Source organism: Manihot esculenta, chromosome 11, assembly GCF_001659605.2.
Source record: "Manihot esculenta cultivar AM560-2 chromosome 11, M.esculenta_v8, whole genome shotgun sequence".
Classification (NCBI taxonomy): domain Eukaryota; kingdom Viridiplantae; phylum Streptophyta; class Magnoliopsida; order Malpighiales; family Euphorbiaceae; genus Manihot; species Manihot esculenta.
The window spans coordinates 30581940-30600641 of NC_035171.2; the positions used below are offsets into that span (position 1 = coordinate 30581940).

General features: G+C 33.1%; 1 protein-coding gene and 1 long non-coding RNA gene across 8 annotated transcripts; one reads left to right on the forward strand and one right to left on the reverse strand.

Annotated features, from left to right (window-relative positions):
* Window positions 1–8455: 8455 nt before the first annotated feature.
* Window positions 8456–14989, reverse strand: LOC110626620 (interactor of constitutive active ROPs 3). Of its 7 annotated transcripts, none has more exons than XM_021772642.2 (5): window positions 14802–14989; window positions 13338–13449; window positions 11564–11735; window positions 8842–10510; window positions 8456–8751 (listed from the first exon to the last, which is right to left on the reverse strand). In XM_021772642.2, exons 2-4 carry the CDS (start codon window positions 13361–13363, stop codon window positions 8852–8854), a joined length of 1857 nt encoding a protein of 618 aa, XP_021628334.1. In that variant the 5' UTR covers window positions 13364–13449; window positions 14802–14989; the 3' UTR covers window positions 8456–8751; window positions 8842–8851. The 7 variants fall into 7 exon arrangements, with proteins under 7 accessions (XP_021628334.1, XP_021628333.1, XP_021628332.1 ...); XM_021772641.2 differs by adding an exon at window positions 13644–13711 and having other exon boundaries at window positions 8456–10510; XM_021772640.2 differs by adding an exon at window positions 13644–13774 and having other exon boundaries at window positions 8456–10510.
* Window positions 13635–14588, forward strand: LOC122725119. Its single transcript, XR_006352554.1, has 2 exons — window positions 13635–13865; window positions 14050–14588. It is a non-coding gene; the product is annotated as an uncharacterized LOC122725119 (long non-coding RNA).
* Window positions 14990–18702: the final 3713 nt, after the last annotated feature.

Sequence of the window (18702 nt, forward strand, 5' to 3'; positions counted from 1 at the left end):
GTCAAAGAGATTTGAACTTGAGACAGAGAAGGTGGGTAGAGCTGCTGAGTGACTATGATTGCAAGATTCAGTATCATCCGGGTAAGGCGAATGTTGTGGCAGACGCTCTAAGCCGGAAGTCACTAGGCAGTCTATCCCACATAACGGCAGAGAGGAGACCAGTGGTGAAGGAGTTTTACAAGCTCATTGATGAAGGTCTACAGTTGGAGTTGTCTGGTACCGGTGCTTTAGTGGCCCAGATGAGAGTGACACCTGTGTTTCTGGAGCAAGTGGCTCAGAAACAGCATGAGGACCCAGAGTTAGTGAAGATTGCCAGGACTGTTCAGTCAGGCAAAGACAGTGAGTTCAGATTTGACAGTAAGGGGATCCTCCGCTATGGGAGTCGATTGTGTGTACCAGATGACATAGGGCTAAAAGGAGACATTATGAGGGAGGCTCATAATGCAAGATACAGCGTTCACCCCGGAGCCACCAAAATGTATCAAGATCTGAAGAAAGTTTATTGGTGGCCAGCGATGAAGAAAGAAGTGGCACAGTTTGTGTCAGCCTGCGAAGTGTGTCAGAGGGTGAAGCTGGAACATCAGAAGCCGGCTGGAATGCTTAACCCGCTACCTATTCCAGAGTGGAAATGGGAGAATATAGCTATGGACTTCGTAGTGGGGTTACCGGCGGCGTCCAACAGATTGGACTCCATATGGGTGATTGTGGACAGACTCACCAAATCTGCTCACTTCATCCCTGTCAGGAGTGGCTACTCTGTGGACAAGTTGGCACAGGTATATGTGGATGAGATCGTCAGGCTGCATGGGTTCCTGTTTCAATAGTGTCTGATAGAGGGTCCCAGTTCACCTCCAGGTTTTGGCGGAGTCTGCAGAATGCCATGGGTACCAGGTTGGATTTCAATACTGCCTTCCACCCCCAGACTGACGGACAGTCAGAAAGGACCATCCAGACTATCGAGGATATGCTTAGAATGTGTGTGCTGGACTTTGGCAGTTCTTGGAGGTAGCATCTACCTTTGGTGGAGTTTGCCTACAATAACAGCCATCATGCTAGCATCGGGATGGCTCCATATGAAGCTTTATATGGGAGGAAGTGCAGGTCACCTGTTTGCTGGGAGGAAGTTGGAGAAAAGGCCTTGGCAGGGCCTGAGCTAGTAGAGATCACCAGCAGGGTGGTACCCATAATCAGAGAGAGAATCAAGACTGCTGCAAGCAGACAGAAGAGTTATGCAGACATCCGCAGACGGCAAGTAGAGTTTCAGGAGGGGGATCTGGTATTGCTCAAGGTGTCTCCAATGAAAGGAGTGGTTCACTTCGGGAAGAAAGGTAAACTAGCCCCACGATACATCGGACCCTTTGAAATCTTGCAGAAGATTGGGAGTGTGTCGTACAAGCTAGATTTGCCTGCTTCAATGACAAGAATCCATCCGGTTTTCCATGTTTCAATGTTGAGGAAGTTTGTGTCAGATCCGGGCAAGGTTCTTAGTGAGCCTGATGTGGAGATCCAAGAGGATCTCACCTATGTTGAGCAGCCAGTACGGATCATAGACACCCAGATCAGGAAGCTAAGAAACAAGGAAATCCCGATGGTGAAAGTCCTATGGAACCACCACAATATGGAAGAGTGCACCTGGGAGACACGGGAGTCTATGCTCCAGCAATACCCTTATCTTTTCTGAGGTTAGTTCCCTGTGAGTTTTATGTGCTTTGCATGTTTGATATGTGTATGCCATGCTATGTGTTAGTTGAGGAACATTCAGGGACGAATGTTCTTAAGGAGGGGAGAATGTAATACCCGGCTAGACTCCGATATCGGAATTCCTACCGCCCGGTGGAATCTCGGATGTTGGAGACCCCTAGAAGGGTAAAACCATGTTTTCATGAAATGTTTTAATGTTTTTGATGATTTTAAATGAAAAGGAAATGAGTTTTTGCATGAAAACAACTTTGGAGGAAAACTCAGGTTCGGCCGCCGAAACTCAAAGTTCGGCCGCCGAACATGCATGCTTTTCGGGTGAGCCTTAGGCCCCCGAAGGCATAAGTGAGGGAAGCCCAGGTTCGGCCGCCGAACCTCAAGTTCGGCCGCCGAACATGGCATGCATGCGGAGGCACTTTCGGCCCCCGAACGTGGCCTGGCCAGCCATTATAAAAGGGTCCCTTAGCCGAAAACGGGCGAGCTTTTTCCCCATTTTCGGCCAAGGTGAGTTCTCCACCATTCCTCACCGATCTTTGATGTATTTCCTCTAGATCTTTCAAGTTTTTCATTTGTTTTAACTTTATTTTGAAGATTTGAGCTTTTGAGCAAAGTTTTTGGAGCTTGGAGGTTCAAGAACTCAAAAATCTCCCACCTCCGAGTTTAGGACGTCTCTCTCTCGATCTTCAAGAGGTAAGAGCCGATCTTAAGCTCATTTCATGTTTAAAGTAAGTTTTATGCAAGATCTATGGGGTAGAATGCATGTTTAGCTCATAGTTAGGTTTTTGAGTTATGTTATGTTTTGAGCAATGTATGTTGGATGTGTGTTGTAGTTGGGGTTTTAGGTAGTTTGAAACCCCTAGGAGCCAATGTATGTATATTTGCATGATTTGGATGAGTTATATGCATGTTGGAATGGAAGGGAGAAGTTTTTGTGCAAAGGGAGCCAAGTTTCTGCCCTTTGGCAGAAACCAGGTTCGGCAGCCGAAGGAACTTTCAGCCGCCGAACATGGCTGGGAAGGCAGGCCTTTCGGCTGCCGAAGTTGCCCCCGAAAAGAGACTTTTGTCTCTGTCTGGGACTTTCGGCCGCCGAAGGTGCCGCCGAACCTGCCCTGTTCTGCCTTCTTTTGCATGTTTTTGCATGATTGTTTTGAGGTGTTTTAGGGGGTTTTTGGGGGATGTTTTTAGAGTTATGTTCTAGTTGTTTGGTCCCTCATTTGAGTCCACCTGTGTAGGTTCGGACCCGAGAAACCGAGGACCCCAGCAGTGAGTTCAGCTGCTTCTGAGTCAGTAGAGCTTCGGCCAGAGGTGAGTAGAATAAACCTTTATGTTTTTAAAGCAAATGAATTATACAGTTGAGCATGTTCATGCATCATGAATGCCATGTGATGAATTAGGTTGTTTGCATTAGAATTCATGAATATGTTGCATTGCATTTATGATGTTGATGTGGATTGGTTATTGAATGATCCTTTAGTTCTCATATGGTATGATGATGCTACGGCATGATATGGTATGGAAGTCCAGGTTGTACCCATTCTACGTCCCTGGCACTATGTAAGAGAAAGTCCAGGTTGTACCCATTCTACGTCCCTGGCACATTGGTATGTTATGATATGTTATGTTAAGAGAAAGACCGGTTGTATCCATTCTACGTCTCGGCACTTTGGAATGTAGAGGACTATTGGTGACAATACCATCCGAGATGTGATTTGTTGTGATGTGTTGCATTACATGATGGCATGAGGTTTTAAATGTTATTCTCTATTATTCTGCTCACTGGGCTCTAGTAGCTCACCCCTTTTCCCTAATCCCCCAGGATTGCAGGTACGGGCTAGACAGAGAAGTCAAGAAGAGTAAAGTCATATGCTGTAATAGATAGGAAGTGGACATGATAAATTGTATAATGATGTAAAGTTTGTATAGTCATGTTATGTATAATGATATTGAGGATTAGAAGTTGTGCTTGACCCTATGGATGTTGTTATCCCTTTTAAATACATGATCTTAGATGTTTTATGATATAGATGGTAGCCAACTCAACGCATGTATATCGCCCATTGGAGCATTGATGAGATCTCACAGAAGGGTCAAGTTTATGATTATAATTATGTTTAGTGCATGCACAGGTTGAGTTTGGTGTATGAGGAGTGAATAAAAGAAAAGTTTTAATTTTTATGTATGATTGTTGATCATGTATGGGATTAAACAGGTTTATAGGTTTCATGTCAGGCTTGCTACGGGTCCCGGCTGCCTTAAGCCGATCTGGATCCTAGCGCCGATAACAGTCCGATTTTCGGGTCGTTACAATTAATATAAGTATAATCAATTTAAATTATATAATTATATATACATTATATTCAAATTTTACCAATAGAATCGTATTGATTTATATTTAAATTATATAAAAATTTTAATTTATAAAATTAAGTGAATAATATTATATAAGAAAATAATCATAGAAATATATATATAAACATATAAAAATAATAATAATAACAATAATTTATTAAGAGATTTAATAGTTTACAACGAGTGTCTACACATATATGAAAAATAATTATATAAATTAATAATTAATTATATAATTAAATAATAAAAATATAAAAATTAACAATATATATGGTAAATAAATTAAGTGGCTTAATCATAATCGAGCTGAATCTCTTAATGAGTCTGCTTGATGAGTATTTTAACGAGTCTGTTTATGAGTCTCTTAACGAGATTGTTCACGAGTATTTTAACGAGTTTGTTCATTAGTATCTTAATAAGTCTGTTCACGAGTTTTTTAATGAGTCTCTTAACGAGCCCGTTCACGAGCCTTTTAACGAGTCCGTTCATGAGTTTTTTAACGAGTCAGCTTGCGAATTTTAACGAGACGAATACCACAAAACTCAAATTTGGTTCGTTTAATAAGCGAGCCTAAAAATTAGGTTCGAGTTTGATTCATTTAGAAATCGAGTCGAATCCGATCGAGTTTTTATCGAGTCGAGTCTCAAATAACTCACGAATAGGTTGGTTTATTTATAACCCTAAATTAGGGAGAACGAGACTAATATGTTTTCATAAGCGATAAGTTATTGTAGCCAATTTTTTATTTCATAAAAAAAATTATTTTTGTGTTTATTTGTTTTATATTATAGTTTTATTACATTTTGATTGTATATAAATAATTTAATAATAAAATAATATAAATAGAGAATATATATTATATTTTGAAATTTTGATAGCAATATTTTATTTATGAGATTATTAAAATAACAGGTTGGTAATAGTTTAAAATTATTATAAAAAAATATTTTTTTATTATATATAATGATATATTTTAATAAAAATATATTTTATATTAAATAAAATTATAATTTTTGTTTCATTTTCATTTATTATAAAAAAAATTAAACCGTTATTTTATATTTAATAATAAAAATAAATATGATGAATTTTAAATTATTATTATTAATTTATAATTATAATTAAAATATATAAAATAATAATTTATAATCACTGTTTTAAATATATTTTTATAATAGTAAAATTTTATTTTTTATTATTTTTTTTTCCAAATAAATCTTACAACATTTTAATCTCATTGTTTTTTTTTTGGATTATCATATTGTTTTGCAGCCCTAATTGGGCTGGTAAATTTTTTTCTCCATCCTATCAATAAAGCAGGCCCAGCCTCTTGTTTTTTTCTCCTTTTAATTTTAACTGCCCACGGATTACTCTCTTTCATTCATAGGACTGATCATTCCATTTAAAATTGAATTAAATTAAATAAATTAAAAATTAAAATTTTAATATTTATAAAAATTAAATAAATTAATTTTAAATAAAAATTAAATTAATCTAAATTAATTTAATTTAATTTGATTTAATTGATTAAATTTTTTAATAAATTATTTATTTTTTATACTTTATTTTTAATATTTTAAAATTTAATTAAAATATTTAAATTTTAATCATAATATAATATCTATATTATCAAAAAAAATACACTATTATCACTAATCAATTTAATTTAATTTTTATAATTTTTAAAATAATTAAAATTTTTAAAATTAAAAATAAAATAAAATTAAAATAAATAAAAAAATAAATTAAATATTTAAATTAATTTAATTCGATTAATTTTTTTAATTTAAACTAAACACTATCCACCGCTATATATTCATATAATTTGGAGTATGCACAGTTATAACTGCTGCCGGATTTCCTTGCTCCGGACCTTGGCTTGGCCTATCCGGACGGCTCGCGACTTGAAGGCCCCCTAGACTTCCCGACTGAGTCCAATCCACCCCACTCAGCTTTAAGACCAAACTCTTACTAAACCCCCCAGTCAGACCGGTCCAGCCCATTCGGCCCTGAGACCGGACCTCCACTGGGTTTCGGTCTCTTTTTCTAGTCGTAAGAGGAAAGGACAATAAGCCCAGTCACTTCGCAACTCTATCCGCTCGCACGCCGGAAGGAATTAAATGACCGCCTGACACAAGGAGGGTCACTACATTATCCGTACGTACGAGTCATACGATAGAAAATGTGGCCCTATAGCAGAAAGGTCGTAACATGCCAAAGCAGGATAAAAAGAGAGAACCACAAATTTTTTTCTAAACTTACAGAACTCTTTGTACACTCTATTTTCTGGATCTCAGATCATCACACAGTTTTTAAATTTCAAATTAAACCAAATAACCATATCATAATGCAGGAGAATTGAAAAGTTTACTATAAAAATCAAATCTTACTAAAGCTCAGTTCATTTTACACAAAAAATATTAATTAAAAAATATTTTTTATCAAATAAAAAATTAATTTTTTATATTTTAATAGTTTTATTAAAATCTTTATATATAAATTTATTAAAATATTTTATTTTTTAAATTAAAAATAAATAATAAATAATAAATTATTTTATTAAAAAATATTTTCCACTAAATTATACTTATTTTTATTTTTACTGCTTTAATTAGTTAATCATTCTCATGCACATATTTTTAGGATATATTTTGTAAAGTTTTTATATATATAAAATTGTATAGATACATAAAATTGGTCATGAGCGTATATAACTTAGTATTATCTTTTATTTTTTATTTTTACTTTTTGATAATTTCAATTATAAATATATTAAATTACCTTCTAATCCTTTATTATGTATGATTGAATCACATTTTCGCTGTATAATATCCTTTTAGATGTTACTTATATATAAATCTTTTAATCACAAACCATATAATTAAGAAATATATATATATTTTTTAAAAAAGAAATATATAGGATATATATATAATAATAATAATTATTATTATTATTACAGTTTTAATGTTATAAATTTAAAATACTTACTACTTAAAAATGAAGAAATAATAATATTTTCAGTGGCTCATTCACTTCCCCCACAAGTTGACAATGCTCCATGACAGGTTATCCAGTATTCGGTTTAAATTGAATAAATTGATCGAATTAAATTAATTTTAAAATTTAATTTGATTTTTTATTTAATTTGATTTAATTTAATTTTTAATTTTAAAAATTTTAATTATTTCGGTTCGATTCGATTTTGATTAGAAAAAAATCAAAAAAACCGAATCGAACCGATTAGTGATAATAATATGTTATTTTCAATAATACAGAGAAATTAAATTATATTAAGATTAAAATATTTTAATTAAATTTTAAAATATTAAAAATAAAAGGTAAAAAATAAAAAAATTATTAAAAATCAAAACCGATCAAATCGAACCGAATCGAACCGAATCAGACCGGTTCGATTCGATTCGAATTCTGACCAAAATCAGTTCGATTCGGTTTTTATAAATACTAAAATTTTAATTTTCAGTTTATTCGGTTCGATTCGATTTTGAACCGAACCGACCGAATGCTCACCCCTGCTCCATTATACAAACCCAACATCAACATGGGACTCGACTAGTTATTCATGTTTCATAAGTCACAGTTGTTGGCTTCTAATCAATCAGCCTCATCAAAATAGTTTCAAGTGTCAGCAAATTCACCATGATTTCATTTCTCCCAAACTCTTTCTTTTTAAGAATTAATAAAATTGTACCAAAATAATGGACGACAAGAACAACAAATAGTTTTAGGCACCAAAAACTTGATAGGTAGATATATACATTTTTTAAATGGTAGTTGTTTTTATTTTAGGGTTCAATACTTCAATTTGATTATATAAGAAAATTTTAATTTTTGATCCAACATGAGATTAAATCAAAACTTGATCAATTTCAATCCAAACACATATCTTCATGTCTAATTGAGGTCCTAATGTGACAAATTAGGGCTCACAGGCTCAATGTTTGACACTACAAAGACCTTGAACCTAATTACATGATTTGTTTAATCACCATCCTAATTACATCTCATGCCGCTAAACAGACAATTTGTCACATTGTAATTTCTTTTTTGTTTATTTTAGTTAATTAAGATCTGGGTTTGCCTTTTTTTTTAATTATTATTTTGCCCCAAAACTGCACTAATTCAATCTGCACAACTCCATTGCAAATTAGCAATTACTTTTGAAAGTTTACCAATTAAACTGTAGTTTGAGGTCCTCAACTCATATTCTCAGATCTAGAGAACCATCAAACTTCAAGTATGTACCAAATTATTTTTAACCATAATCACATGCAAAATTTTAAAGAGCACTCACTTGCATACATAAAATCAACAATATTATGAATGCTCATGCAGTGGAATCCAGATATAGCAACTAAAATGAGCAGGGTAAAGCTGTTTCAGGAGATTGAAAGCAACAGAAAGTAGCAGATTCTAAATTCATTTACCAACTTGTAGACAAGCAAATTCACAAGGAAAAGACTTATCTTCAACAAACTGATTCCATAGTAAATGTAGCTGCATGGAGATAGTTACAGCCAATTTAAATATATCAACAGGAAAATCACAGCCGCAATTCGATGTTCATTTGTATAGGGTAATCAACCAGCATACATTAAAGCTACGATATATCAACAGGAACTTCCCGAGTGTTAATTTTTTGCTTCGGTAAAATGATTTGGATGTAGCAATCAGCTGAGGTATCTGTCAAGGGAGCAAATGAGTGATTAGGTGAAAAGAACTTGTATCCAGTAAACAATATACTTAACCCAGTTTAAGTAGCATTGTTCCTACATCAGGTGTTCTATTTCTGTGGCTTCTTCCACAGGACCCCGATCTTTTTCAGCATATTTCCGTTTTTCTTCTTTAGCAGATCATCATCCATGTCTTCATCGTAAGGCGAGTCAAACTTTCCAGTAACAGGATTATAGTTGCTACCTAATGATCCTGTTCTTTCCATGAATTTACCGTTATTTCCTGCTGAAAGCATAGCTGCAGCTGCCTCTGCAGCCTTCCTCCATTGGTCTGACTGCACCTTTAGTCTTCTCAACTCCGCTTCCATTTCAGAGTTAGCTGCTTGTGCCGCCTCAAGCTGCTCCATCACCCTTGCAACTCTTTTATTACTCCTATCCGCCTCGTCCATCACAAAGCCAAGCTTCATGTGAGCCTCTCGTTCTGCAGCCCTTGCAGCCTCTAGTTCTTTGACCACCTCACTATTCATTATATTCCCATCTGTTCCGCTTTTACCAATTTCCACCTTCAACATCTCATTTTCCTCCTTTATGATCTGTGATTCTGTCTCCTTATCCATTAAGCTTGCCTTCAAGTCAGAAACTTTGTTCCTCAATTTTTTCAGTTCAATCTCTAGTTGAGATTCTCCTTGGAGTGATAAACTGTTCTTAAGTTTCATATTCAGGCCTTCATTCTCCTCTGAAATCCCTTGCAGTTCAGTTTCCTTATCCAAAAGGTCTGCCTTCAACGCTTCAATATCAGCTTTTGCTTGCTTGAGTTCTGCCTCTAGTTCACCCTCCCTGAGAGTAGCTCCGGATTTTATCTGCTCCACCAGCTCATAAGCATTTCTTATCTGCACTGTACTGTGAATTTGTTCTTCATGGCATTTGGTCTCAGAAACTTCTAGAGCAGATCTCAAAAGTCCCACCTCAGACTTCAAAGATAAAAGCTCTGCCTCAAGCTGGTTTGCTTCCTGCGAACTTTGACTTTCAGAAATGGCCATGTAGGTATCATGATCATCTGCAGAAGCTTGTGAATGGTCAACCTCAAGTTTTCTAACAAGCCCTTCCAATAACTTAACACGTGCCCTTGACTGGTCTAGCTCAGAAGCAATGCCGTTATAAGCTTCAATAGCTCTTGTGCCATCTGATCTGAGTGCCTCCACAGATTTCTTTGCAGTTTCCAGTTGCAGAAGAGTTTCACTAGCCAAAGCTTGGGCCCAGGCCTCTGAGTCTTTGCTATCACTAAGCTGGTTTTTCATGTTCTCTACAAGAGAGAGAGTATTTATCAGATTTGCTCTTAAGGTCTGGAGCTCCACATCTGATGATTCTGCATGCTTGTTCTGGGCAGCCTCAGATTCGGCTACCATCTCAAGCTGAACCTTGAGCTGTCGTATTTCACTCAAGGCAGAGCCCAAGGCAGCTGAATCATCCGAGTGTTGCTGCTGGACAGCCTCAAGCTCTGACTCCCAGGCTCTATCACGTTCTTGTGAAGTTTTTTGATGATAAAAAACACGAGCCTCCTCAGAAGCAGAAAGTTCCTGAAGTTGCTTCTGTGACTCTTCAAGCTTTGAAGACATTGCCAGAAGTTGCTTCTTGGAATCCTCGGCATCTTGCAGAGCTTCTTTCTTCCATGCTTCTGATAAATTTAGCTGATCCTTTGCCTTTTTCAGTTCTTCCTGAAGCTGAGAAATCTGAGCTTCCAATTCAGATATTCGGCTGGGACGCTTCTTCTGGAAAAAGAACAGAGTACTAAGAACATTTCAGCAAATTCAACAGCTCTAGTTTTGACACAGAGACACATTTGTAAATTGCATCATCAAAATGCATTTTAAATTGAATTGCCAGATAATGATGAATAAGACTAACCATAACACAATTAAAAATGGTGAAACCAAACCCCAAAAACACAATAAGTTGAAAAGTGTCAAAAAAAAAAAGAATTGTATAGACTTCAGTGATATAATGTGCCTAATATCCACATTGAAAGAAACTATAACTATGTATTAAAGTTCATTATTTCCCAGTTATCAAAAGCTGAAACTAAATGTTTGACCTAATATGAGTGCAGCATCTTTACAGAGAATTAAAAACTCAATTCAACCAGCAAGAAATCTATCACGTAACAGTTCAATTCTTATAGCTCCTAGAAGGAAACTGTTATGGATAATGGATAGACTAAATCCATAACAAATAGATTATATTTATCTATTAGTTTCTTATCTCTACTATGTCTCTCGTTAACGGAGGTTTAAGAGCTCCCTCTGGTGAGCTCCTTCTTCCCCAACTATCATCCAGTGATGCGATCTATGACCCGGGACCATAGACTAAATCCATAACAGAAACATCAAGACCAGTTAAATTTTCTCCCACATATATAATTGCATGCTAATGCACGAATAGGGCAATGCATAAACATCTATCAGATGAATTAGCTCTGAATGGGATATGCACTTTTCTGTGGTCTCCTTCCATGACACGTAAGAATTGAATTGATTTCATCATAGATATCTAGTTACTTGCATTTTGCACCTACTAACACAATTATGTCGTCAAAAGCCAAAAACAGAAGAAACTAGATTGTTAAATATGTAGTTGTATACCCAGTGCATTAGGATGGTTAATTGAGAAAGTCATCTTGGGAGACCTGTTATATTTTTGAACTATAAACAAAAATGTCTATTACAGTTAGGCTTAACTGTATAACATTTTTTTTCTAAACTAAGTATGCACCATTATACATGTTAAACTATAAGAAAGCTGGAGGGTTGCAGTTAATAGAGTACCTCAGTCACTGGGCTTTTGGGCGACCGACGATCAATGACTTTAGGGGTTCTATCTTTTGGTGTTCTAATTTGACTTGAAGAAGATGCTGAGTCAGATTCTAGGCCAGTTGTCTTTAGTTGACGTACAGCTTGAGGACGGACCTTTTGCAGTGCTTCCGAGGAGCCACTTCTGCTATGAAAATTGGCAAATTACAACAGTATATGGATTGAGTAAATTATAAGAAGAATCATAAGTTTCTAAGAAAAGCATCATATCCACTGTCTCGGGAATTGTATATTGAGAGATAATACATGATAATAGATGTAATGGTTGAAGTTCTAGATTATATTTATTTTGATAAGCCAAGGACAGAGAATAAACACACTAACTTAGCTATATCAGCTTCTGGAGCTCTCTTTGAAGATCATATACAACATGAGTACCTACAGCTTGCATGGATCATATACACGTCTCCAATATAGAATTTAAATCAATTATTTGACTGCACTTGTGTTCCAAGTCCAACTGATAGCTCGACATGCTAATTGAGCTATCAGTAGTATCCAATTTGGAATTGGGACTCAATTTTTCCGAAATCCTATGGACATTTGGGAAGTATTAATACAGTTTTAAAAATTTAAGAAAGAGCAATGCACAAGGCAACACTTAGGAGATTAATGATTGTTAATGAAAGCAAAGCAACACTAAATGGAAATCAGAAGCAAGTGATCCTGCATGTAAGGCCATGGATAATAAAACTGAACTCAAAAAATAAAATTTCATATGTCTATAAAATAATGCAACTTCAACTGTTCAATCACCGAGATTTGGAGATCCTAATTGCCGCAAATCCCTCAAAATCAAGTTGGATTTGTCAATATTTCTTTACATCAAAGTTATGACTATTAAGGAATAAGATAAAGCTTCTGAAATCTGAAATGTAGCTTTCTTTGAAAAAAAAAATACTTTCAAATTTTACTTTTAACAAAAAAGACTAGCTTTGACCAAAAAAATGTCTACTCTACCCATATCCATGTCCATTTTTGGCCTTATTCAGCATGTGAAATATCATGTCAGAAGTAGAGAACTGGAACTAATAGACTGTTGAAAATTTGCACTTGAAATCACATACATTTCAAACGAAAACGGTCTCACACCCTCTCAAGTCAAAAGGCAGTAGCAATGCCTCCGAATTGAGCATAGATGAAAATTTTCCACAAAAGAAAACGAGCAAATGAATGTATAAATTTATTCTCCATGAGGTAAGAATAAATTGAACCACCATGATAAACCGACACACACCATGTATGTGACAATAATTCAAAGAAATTGACCCTCAACAATACAGAATTGCACATTTTAGGGACCGCTGAGATGCCCCAGCACCGTCTCCACTAAATGAAAGCGACAAAGACAAGTCCTAAAATCTTTGTTTTGATTTTGATAATGAAAGGAATAAACCAACAATTCAATAAGCATAAACTCTCACCACAAAGATGGACTGTAGCTTGATACTGGAAGTTGTACAGAGAAATAAGACAGACCACAAATACAGGAGCAAGATGCAGAAGGGTCCCAAAAAGATCAGGAGAGAAACTTCACCAGCCAGGATATGAAAAACAATTAACAGCAAAGATCTTTACTGTGCTCCATTAGCATTTAAATAAAACAACATACCCTACAGGGATTATAAAAAGGACAATCCACAGCAAAATCTAAAAGCATTTACTATGCATTTCATAGATAACAATGCAACAACAACCAAAGAGAAGCCTCTAAGGAGAAGAAAATTACCTTGTTTTTCCTTTTGGAGTCTGCATAATTTTAAATACCCTTAAAGGGCAAAGTAAAACTAGAGCTGCTTGAGCTTTCCCTACTCCACTTCAATGCTCCTGACCCACAAAACCTGTAATATACCGAAAATATCTCAAGCTGGGACAAGAGAATCCAATGTGACGGGTCCATACAGAAATAAATGATATCATGTAGAGCAAGGCAACTTCTTCTTATCGTTACATATGCAGCAATAAAGGCAAAAGCAAAATGCTGGCCAAAGCTACAAATTCATATAAAAATCACAGTAAAGGTCATAGTGCATACATGAAACTATCAATTTGTATAGCAAACAGGATTGGCCATCTTCATATTCTTTCTTTATCCATTCAAAGCTGCTACCATAAGGACCATGTTAACCTCATGAAAACCATTATTATAGCTTCAGGGGTCCTACCCTACAGGTTACAGGTATGGTGTTAGAAAGGGATAAAAATACTGAAATACCCCCCCCCCTGCTATTTGATGCCAGACAACAAGGGCAATTATGTAAGTTTATTCCCACCATTTTTGCCGTGAAATTAGGAGCCTTGATTGATGTTAATTTGTGGGGTTAGTTAGGTTTAGAATATTATAATAAACTTTCTAGGAACATTTTTTTTTCAAAACCCACTAGATCATGCTTTCATTTTGTCTGGTTCATAACAGTAATTACTAATTTCTTTATTTCCAGGACAGGGAAATGCTTCAAAGAGAATATTTTTCTAGTTAACAGACAGGGAATCATAGAAGCAATGCAGCTGGAGAATCAGAGAGAAAGACAAGTGAATTGGAAATCTTACAGCAAGAGTTGGAAGATCTGAGAGAAAATAGAACAAAAGAGCAAACAAAGTACAGGGAAATGAGAAAAATAAAACTGAAGAAATGTATGCCAGCCTTTGTTAGATTCGATTTTGCTTTTCTACTTTTCCCAACTCCCTAGGCCCACTGAAGTGACAAAACAACACTGTAAAAATCACCAGCTCCTCCAAGCTTCAAGCTTTTGGGATCCGAGAATAGAAGGCTATGTGATATCAGATAATAGAAAGCCTTTTCAAGAAAACATAAATTCTCAGCAAAAGAACTTCAAAAAGAACATAATGCTTCAAAAAAAGAAAATGCAATTAGTAAAAAGAGAGAGAGAGAGAGAGAGAGAGAGAGATGAAGAAATTGTGGCTTTACTTTAGCAGGAAGAAAAATAATATAAGAGAAAAAACTGTTGGGGGGGGGGGGATAAAGAAAGACTTTTCCTTGTTTGTTTGCCGAGAAAACAGTGGAAAAATCAAGTGACAGAACATTGAAATGATGTTTCAAGTTTCTGGTTAAGTGTTAAAAACTCCATATTATATGCAAAAGACATTTTCTGCCCTCGAAACTTTCTCACATGTTGTGGGAGTCGGAAGCAAAAGGAAAATGAGAGAAAGCAAAATGCAAAATCTCACTGACCTTATAATATGGAAACAGCTAGAGAAGTAGAGAATAAGCTTGCTAGAGATTGATTGGAAGAAGCGAAGAGAACAAAACAGCCATGGATTTGTTCTTCTTCTTCCTCTGAAACTCTGATTGTTCTGTGCACAGACGTCGAGATGGAGACTCTTTCTCTATTTGTTTATTGGAGCGTAGATAGACGACAATATAAAACGGAGGTAATAAAGAGTACAGCTTTGTCGTTTCGATGGATTTTGTTAAGATTAAATTGAATTTTGAGCAGGTTTTTGCGTCCGGGAGTGAGTCCATTTCGAGCCTAATAAATAATTTCCATAAATCATTATGTCATAATAATCATTTTGTTTGACAAATTTTAACATAAATAATATTTTTTTTCTCTATATCCTTTCATTTATCTACAATGAGAAAAAAACATATTTTAGATAATTATTTATAATTTTTATATAAATTATTCATATTAAGAATAGTATTATTCTAATAGCCAAACAAGGGTCCTGCAGGCTAGTGCCCAATCATTTCAGGTGTGAGGGAATTGAGACACCATCAAAGAGCAATTTCAGCAGAGATTTGTGGTCCAATTAATTGCTATGAGAAGGGACGGACAGTCTTGTCTGTTGGAAATGCTATTACAAAAATTATTTTTTAAATATATTAATTAAAATTTTAAAAATTCACTAAATTTTTTTTGTTATTATAAAATACTAAAATAATTTTTTAATACTTTTTATAACAAATAAATTCTTTCTTTTATGTGCCATTCTAACTTAAAGTCAAACCTCATAAAAGTTTTTATAGAAAAAGTTTATTTAAACTCATAATTTTTTTACTTTAAAATCTAAAATTTATTTTAAATTATATAATTCAATTTTATATTAAAATACTATCTCAATCGTGACGTTAGTCTTATCACATGTAAAAAACATAACTTATTATTAAATCTCTTGCCAACTGGAAGAAGCCCGCGAGGCATATCCAATTTGATGGGCCTGGACTTGGGCTTGGGCTTGGACATGCTTGTTCTCATAAGCTAACAATTAAGAGAACATAGCCGTAGGTTCCACATTAAAGTTGTGGGAGAGGGGAGTGAGAGAGAAAAAGAGAAGGGCATTAGTGTTTGACTTTTTTTAAAGTCTTGAGACATTCCGGTTATAAGGTCCACAATTGAAATTAGAGGCAAAAAACAGATGCCACAACATTTCTAATCTTTATAGCCGAGGAGAACCAATTAGGAGGGAATCTGCGTTTTAGGATCAGAGACTTTATCAACCGTAACCCCTCAAATCTCCAATGGTTTCTAAAGATCTAAATTGAATTACAAAAAGCAAAAGGTTTTTAAATTTTTTATATCAATAATATTATTTATATATTATATGAATATAAGAAAATAAAATATATGATGGTTTTAGATTTAAAAATTTAAAGTTATAGTATGAATATAAATTTAAGCAGAAAGGAAGACATTCATTCTCTTTTTATCATTTTTCCTTTTGTGTGTTAATAATATTCAACGGCCCTTATATTACAGAATTACGTGTTTTTGTCGTCCAGATCCGTACGAACGGATGTGTCAGACTTTCTTTTCACGTTAAGCACCCATTTAAATTTCCGGCACGCATACAAATAGAGCTGCGAAGTAACTGAACTAGCTGCTTTCCTTCGTGTCACACTATCGGACTGAATTATTTTCTATTGATTTTAGATTTGTGACTGATTTAATCTATTTCGCGTATTTAACTCGAGATTTGAGATGTATACCGGTTAATTAAAAAAATATTTTATGAATTTTGAGTCAGCATTATTTTTTTTAATCCGATCTCGTCCAAAATAAATGTGATTCGGCGTTCATCAATATATATAATATTATCTCATAAATAATATATATATATATTATTCTCATACAAGTAAAACACTTTGCTGTCTATTTAAGTTTTAAAATGAAATATAATTATAATAAATTTTAAAATTTTAGATAATTTTATTAATTTTTAAGAATTTAAATTAAATTATAAAATAATAAAAGGTTCTGAGCAAAAAATGCAGTTATGCAGGGAGTATAACGTGCAAAAACGACAATTTTCTTTGAAAATTTTCAGTTTACATCGTTTAAGTAACCCCGCGGAAAATGAGGTACACTGCCAGATTGATTCTCAACGGTTAGATTACTTTCCATCCACGATTTTTCATGCGGAGCTGCTCTACTTTTTGGCACCTGACGCGGATATAATTTTATTTTATTTTACCAATTATTTTTTCATAAAATTCCATTTTTACTATTTCGAAACCGCGTATTTTCTTTTAATACATATTATCCGCTATACCAAACACACTAAAATAAGTTAAAATATTAATTTTATTATTTATTATTTAATAATTATTTAATATAATAATATTTAATAATTGAATTAATAGATTTTAAAAAATTGTTTTTTTAATGTTTAATATTTAACAATTATTAATTGTAGTTTTTTTACATTATATATTATAAATTCAAACTTTAGTATATACTGCTTTTTTTGACGTTATTTTTTTTAAAATTTGAATAACGTGAAAACAAAGGAATTCGAGTTGCGGTTCAAGAAGTGAAAAAGAAAAGGGCAAATAAATTGCAGTACAAGATAAAAACAAAGAAAATAACATTATAAAATTCATCATTTACATCATTGGATAAGGGAAAATTAAATAAATTATATTTCTCATCCACCACGTGCCATCAAGTTAGGCATGCAAAGTGCAAGTCACGGATTACAGTGAAAGCCTCTCAGGTATACGTGGCTGAAGAGAAGTCCATATTGATTTGCAGTAAATTAATTATTTTATATACCATCATTTAATTTAAATTAACTATTTACATATCAATAATTTAATATTTTTATTTATTAAATATTTTAATTTTAATTTAATATTTATTTAAATAAAATTTTATTAAATTTATAATTTTAAAATTGTCTTTTAAAAGTAATTTTTAAATATATTATTCTAAAATTGTATTTAAAAATATATATTTTTAAAATTAAAATATTTACCAAATCATTATTAAAATTAAAATATTTAAAAATAAAAAATATTAAAATATTAAAATATAAATATATATTTTATAAATTTAATTTATATGAAATAAAATTAAATTCATATCAAGCAAAATTATTAACGAAAAAAATTAAAATTTAAAAATGATTCGTACTCAAACTTCTTTTTTAAAAAGTAAATTATTACGCGCATTCGAGGTTCATACTCTCTTATTTATAAGAAGTAAAACATCTCTAATTGAAACTCTGTTTATTATACAGGAAATATTTTTTTATATATCTTTTATTATTTAAAATACTCATAAAAATTAGTTAATAAAATATTTTTTTTATAAAAAATAAATCATTTAAAAAAATAATTTTTTTATTTTTTAAAAAAATCATTTTTATACTTTAGCTATAAATTTTATTAATATATTTTATTTTTTAAAATAAAATTAAAAAATAAAAATAAATTGCTTTTTAAATATTTTTATAAAATATATTTTTTACGGAAAATATAGTTAAAATATAAATGAAAAATTATTTTTTTTATAAATAAAATTATACATATATGTAATACACTACGTGTATGCTATTGATATTGTCGAAAATAAATTTTATATGATTTATACAAAATAAGAGTGACGTGGTTGACATCTAAAAGTAGTTATTATAACACTCAAATTAGTAAATTTTTAAAAAAGGTGAGGGTAAATAGAGAACTTGAGATTAGAGATAAGTGTATCATAATACATAATATAATAAGATAGAATTAGTTAACGACTCTACTGAAAATTTAAATAGTATCGATCAATGGATAAAAGATTTCATGTCATAAAATAATTAAATATTTGAAAAAACAGAAGCTTACTCAATTAGTTAAAGGGAGA

Excerpts from the sequence above, each read along its gene's own strand:
- LOC110626620 (XM_021772642.2), bottom strand. The coding sequence starts at position 13,363 with ATGCAGACTCCAAAAGGAAAAACAAG. Across the intron at positions 11,736-13,337 it reads ACTCCAAAAGGAAAAACAAG|CAGAAGTGGCTCCTCGGAAG; the intron begins GTAATTTTCTTC and ends CAATTTTCATAG. Across the intron at positions 10,511-11,563 it reads CCAAAAGCCCAGTGACTGAG|AAGAAGCGTCCCAGCCGAAT; the intron begins GTACTCTATTAA and ends TTCTTTTTCCAG.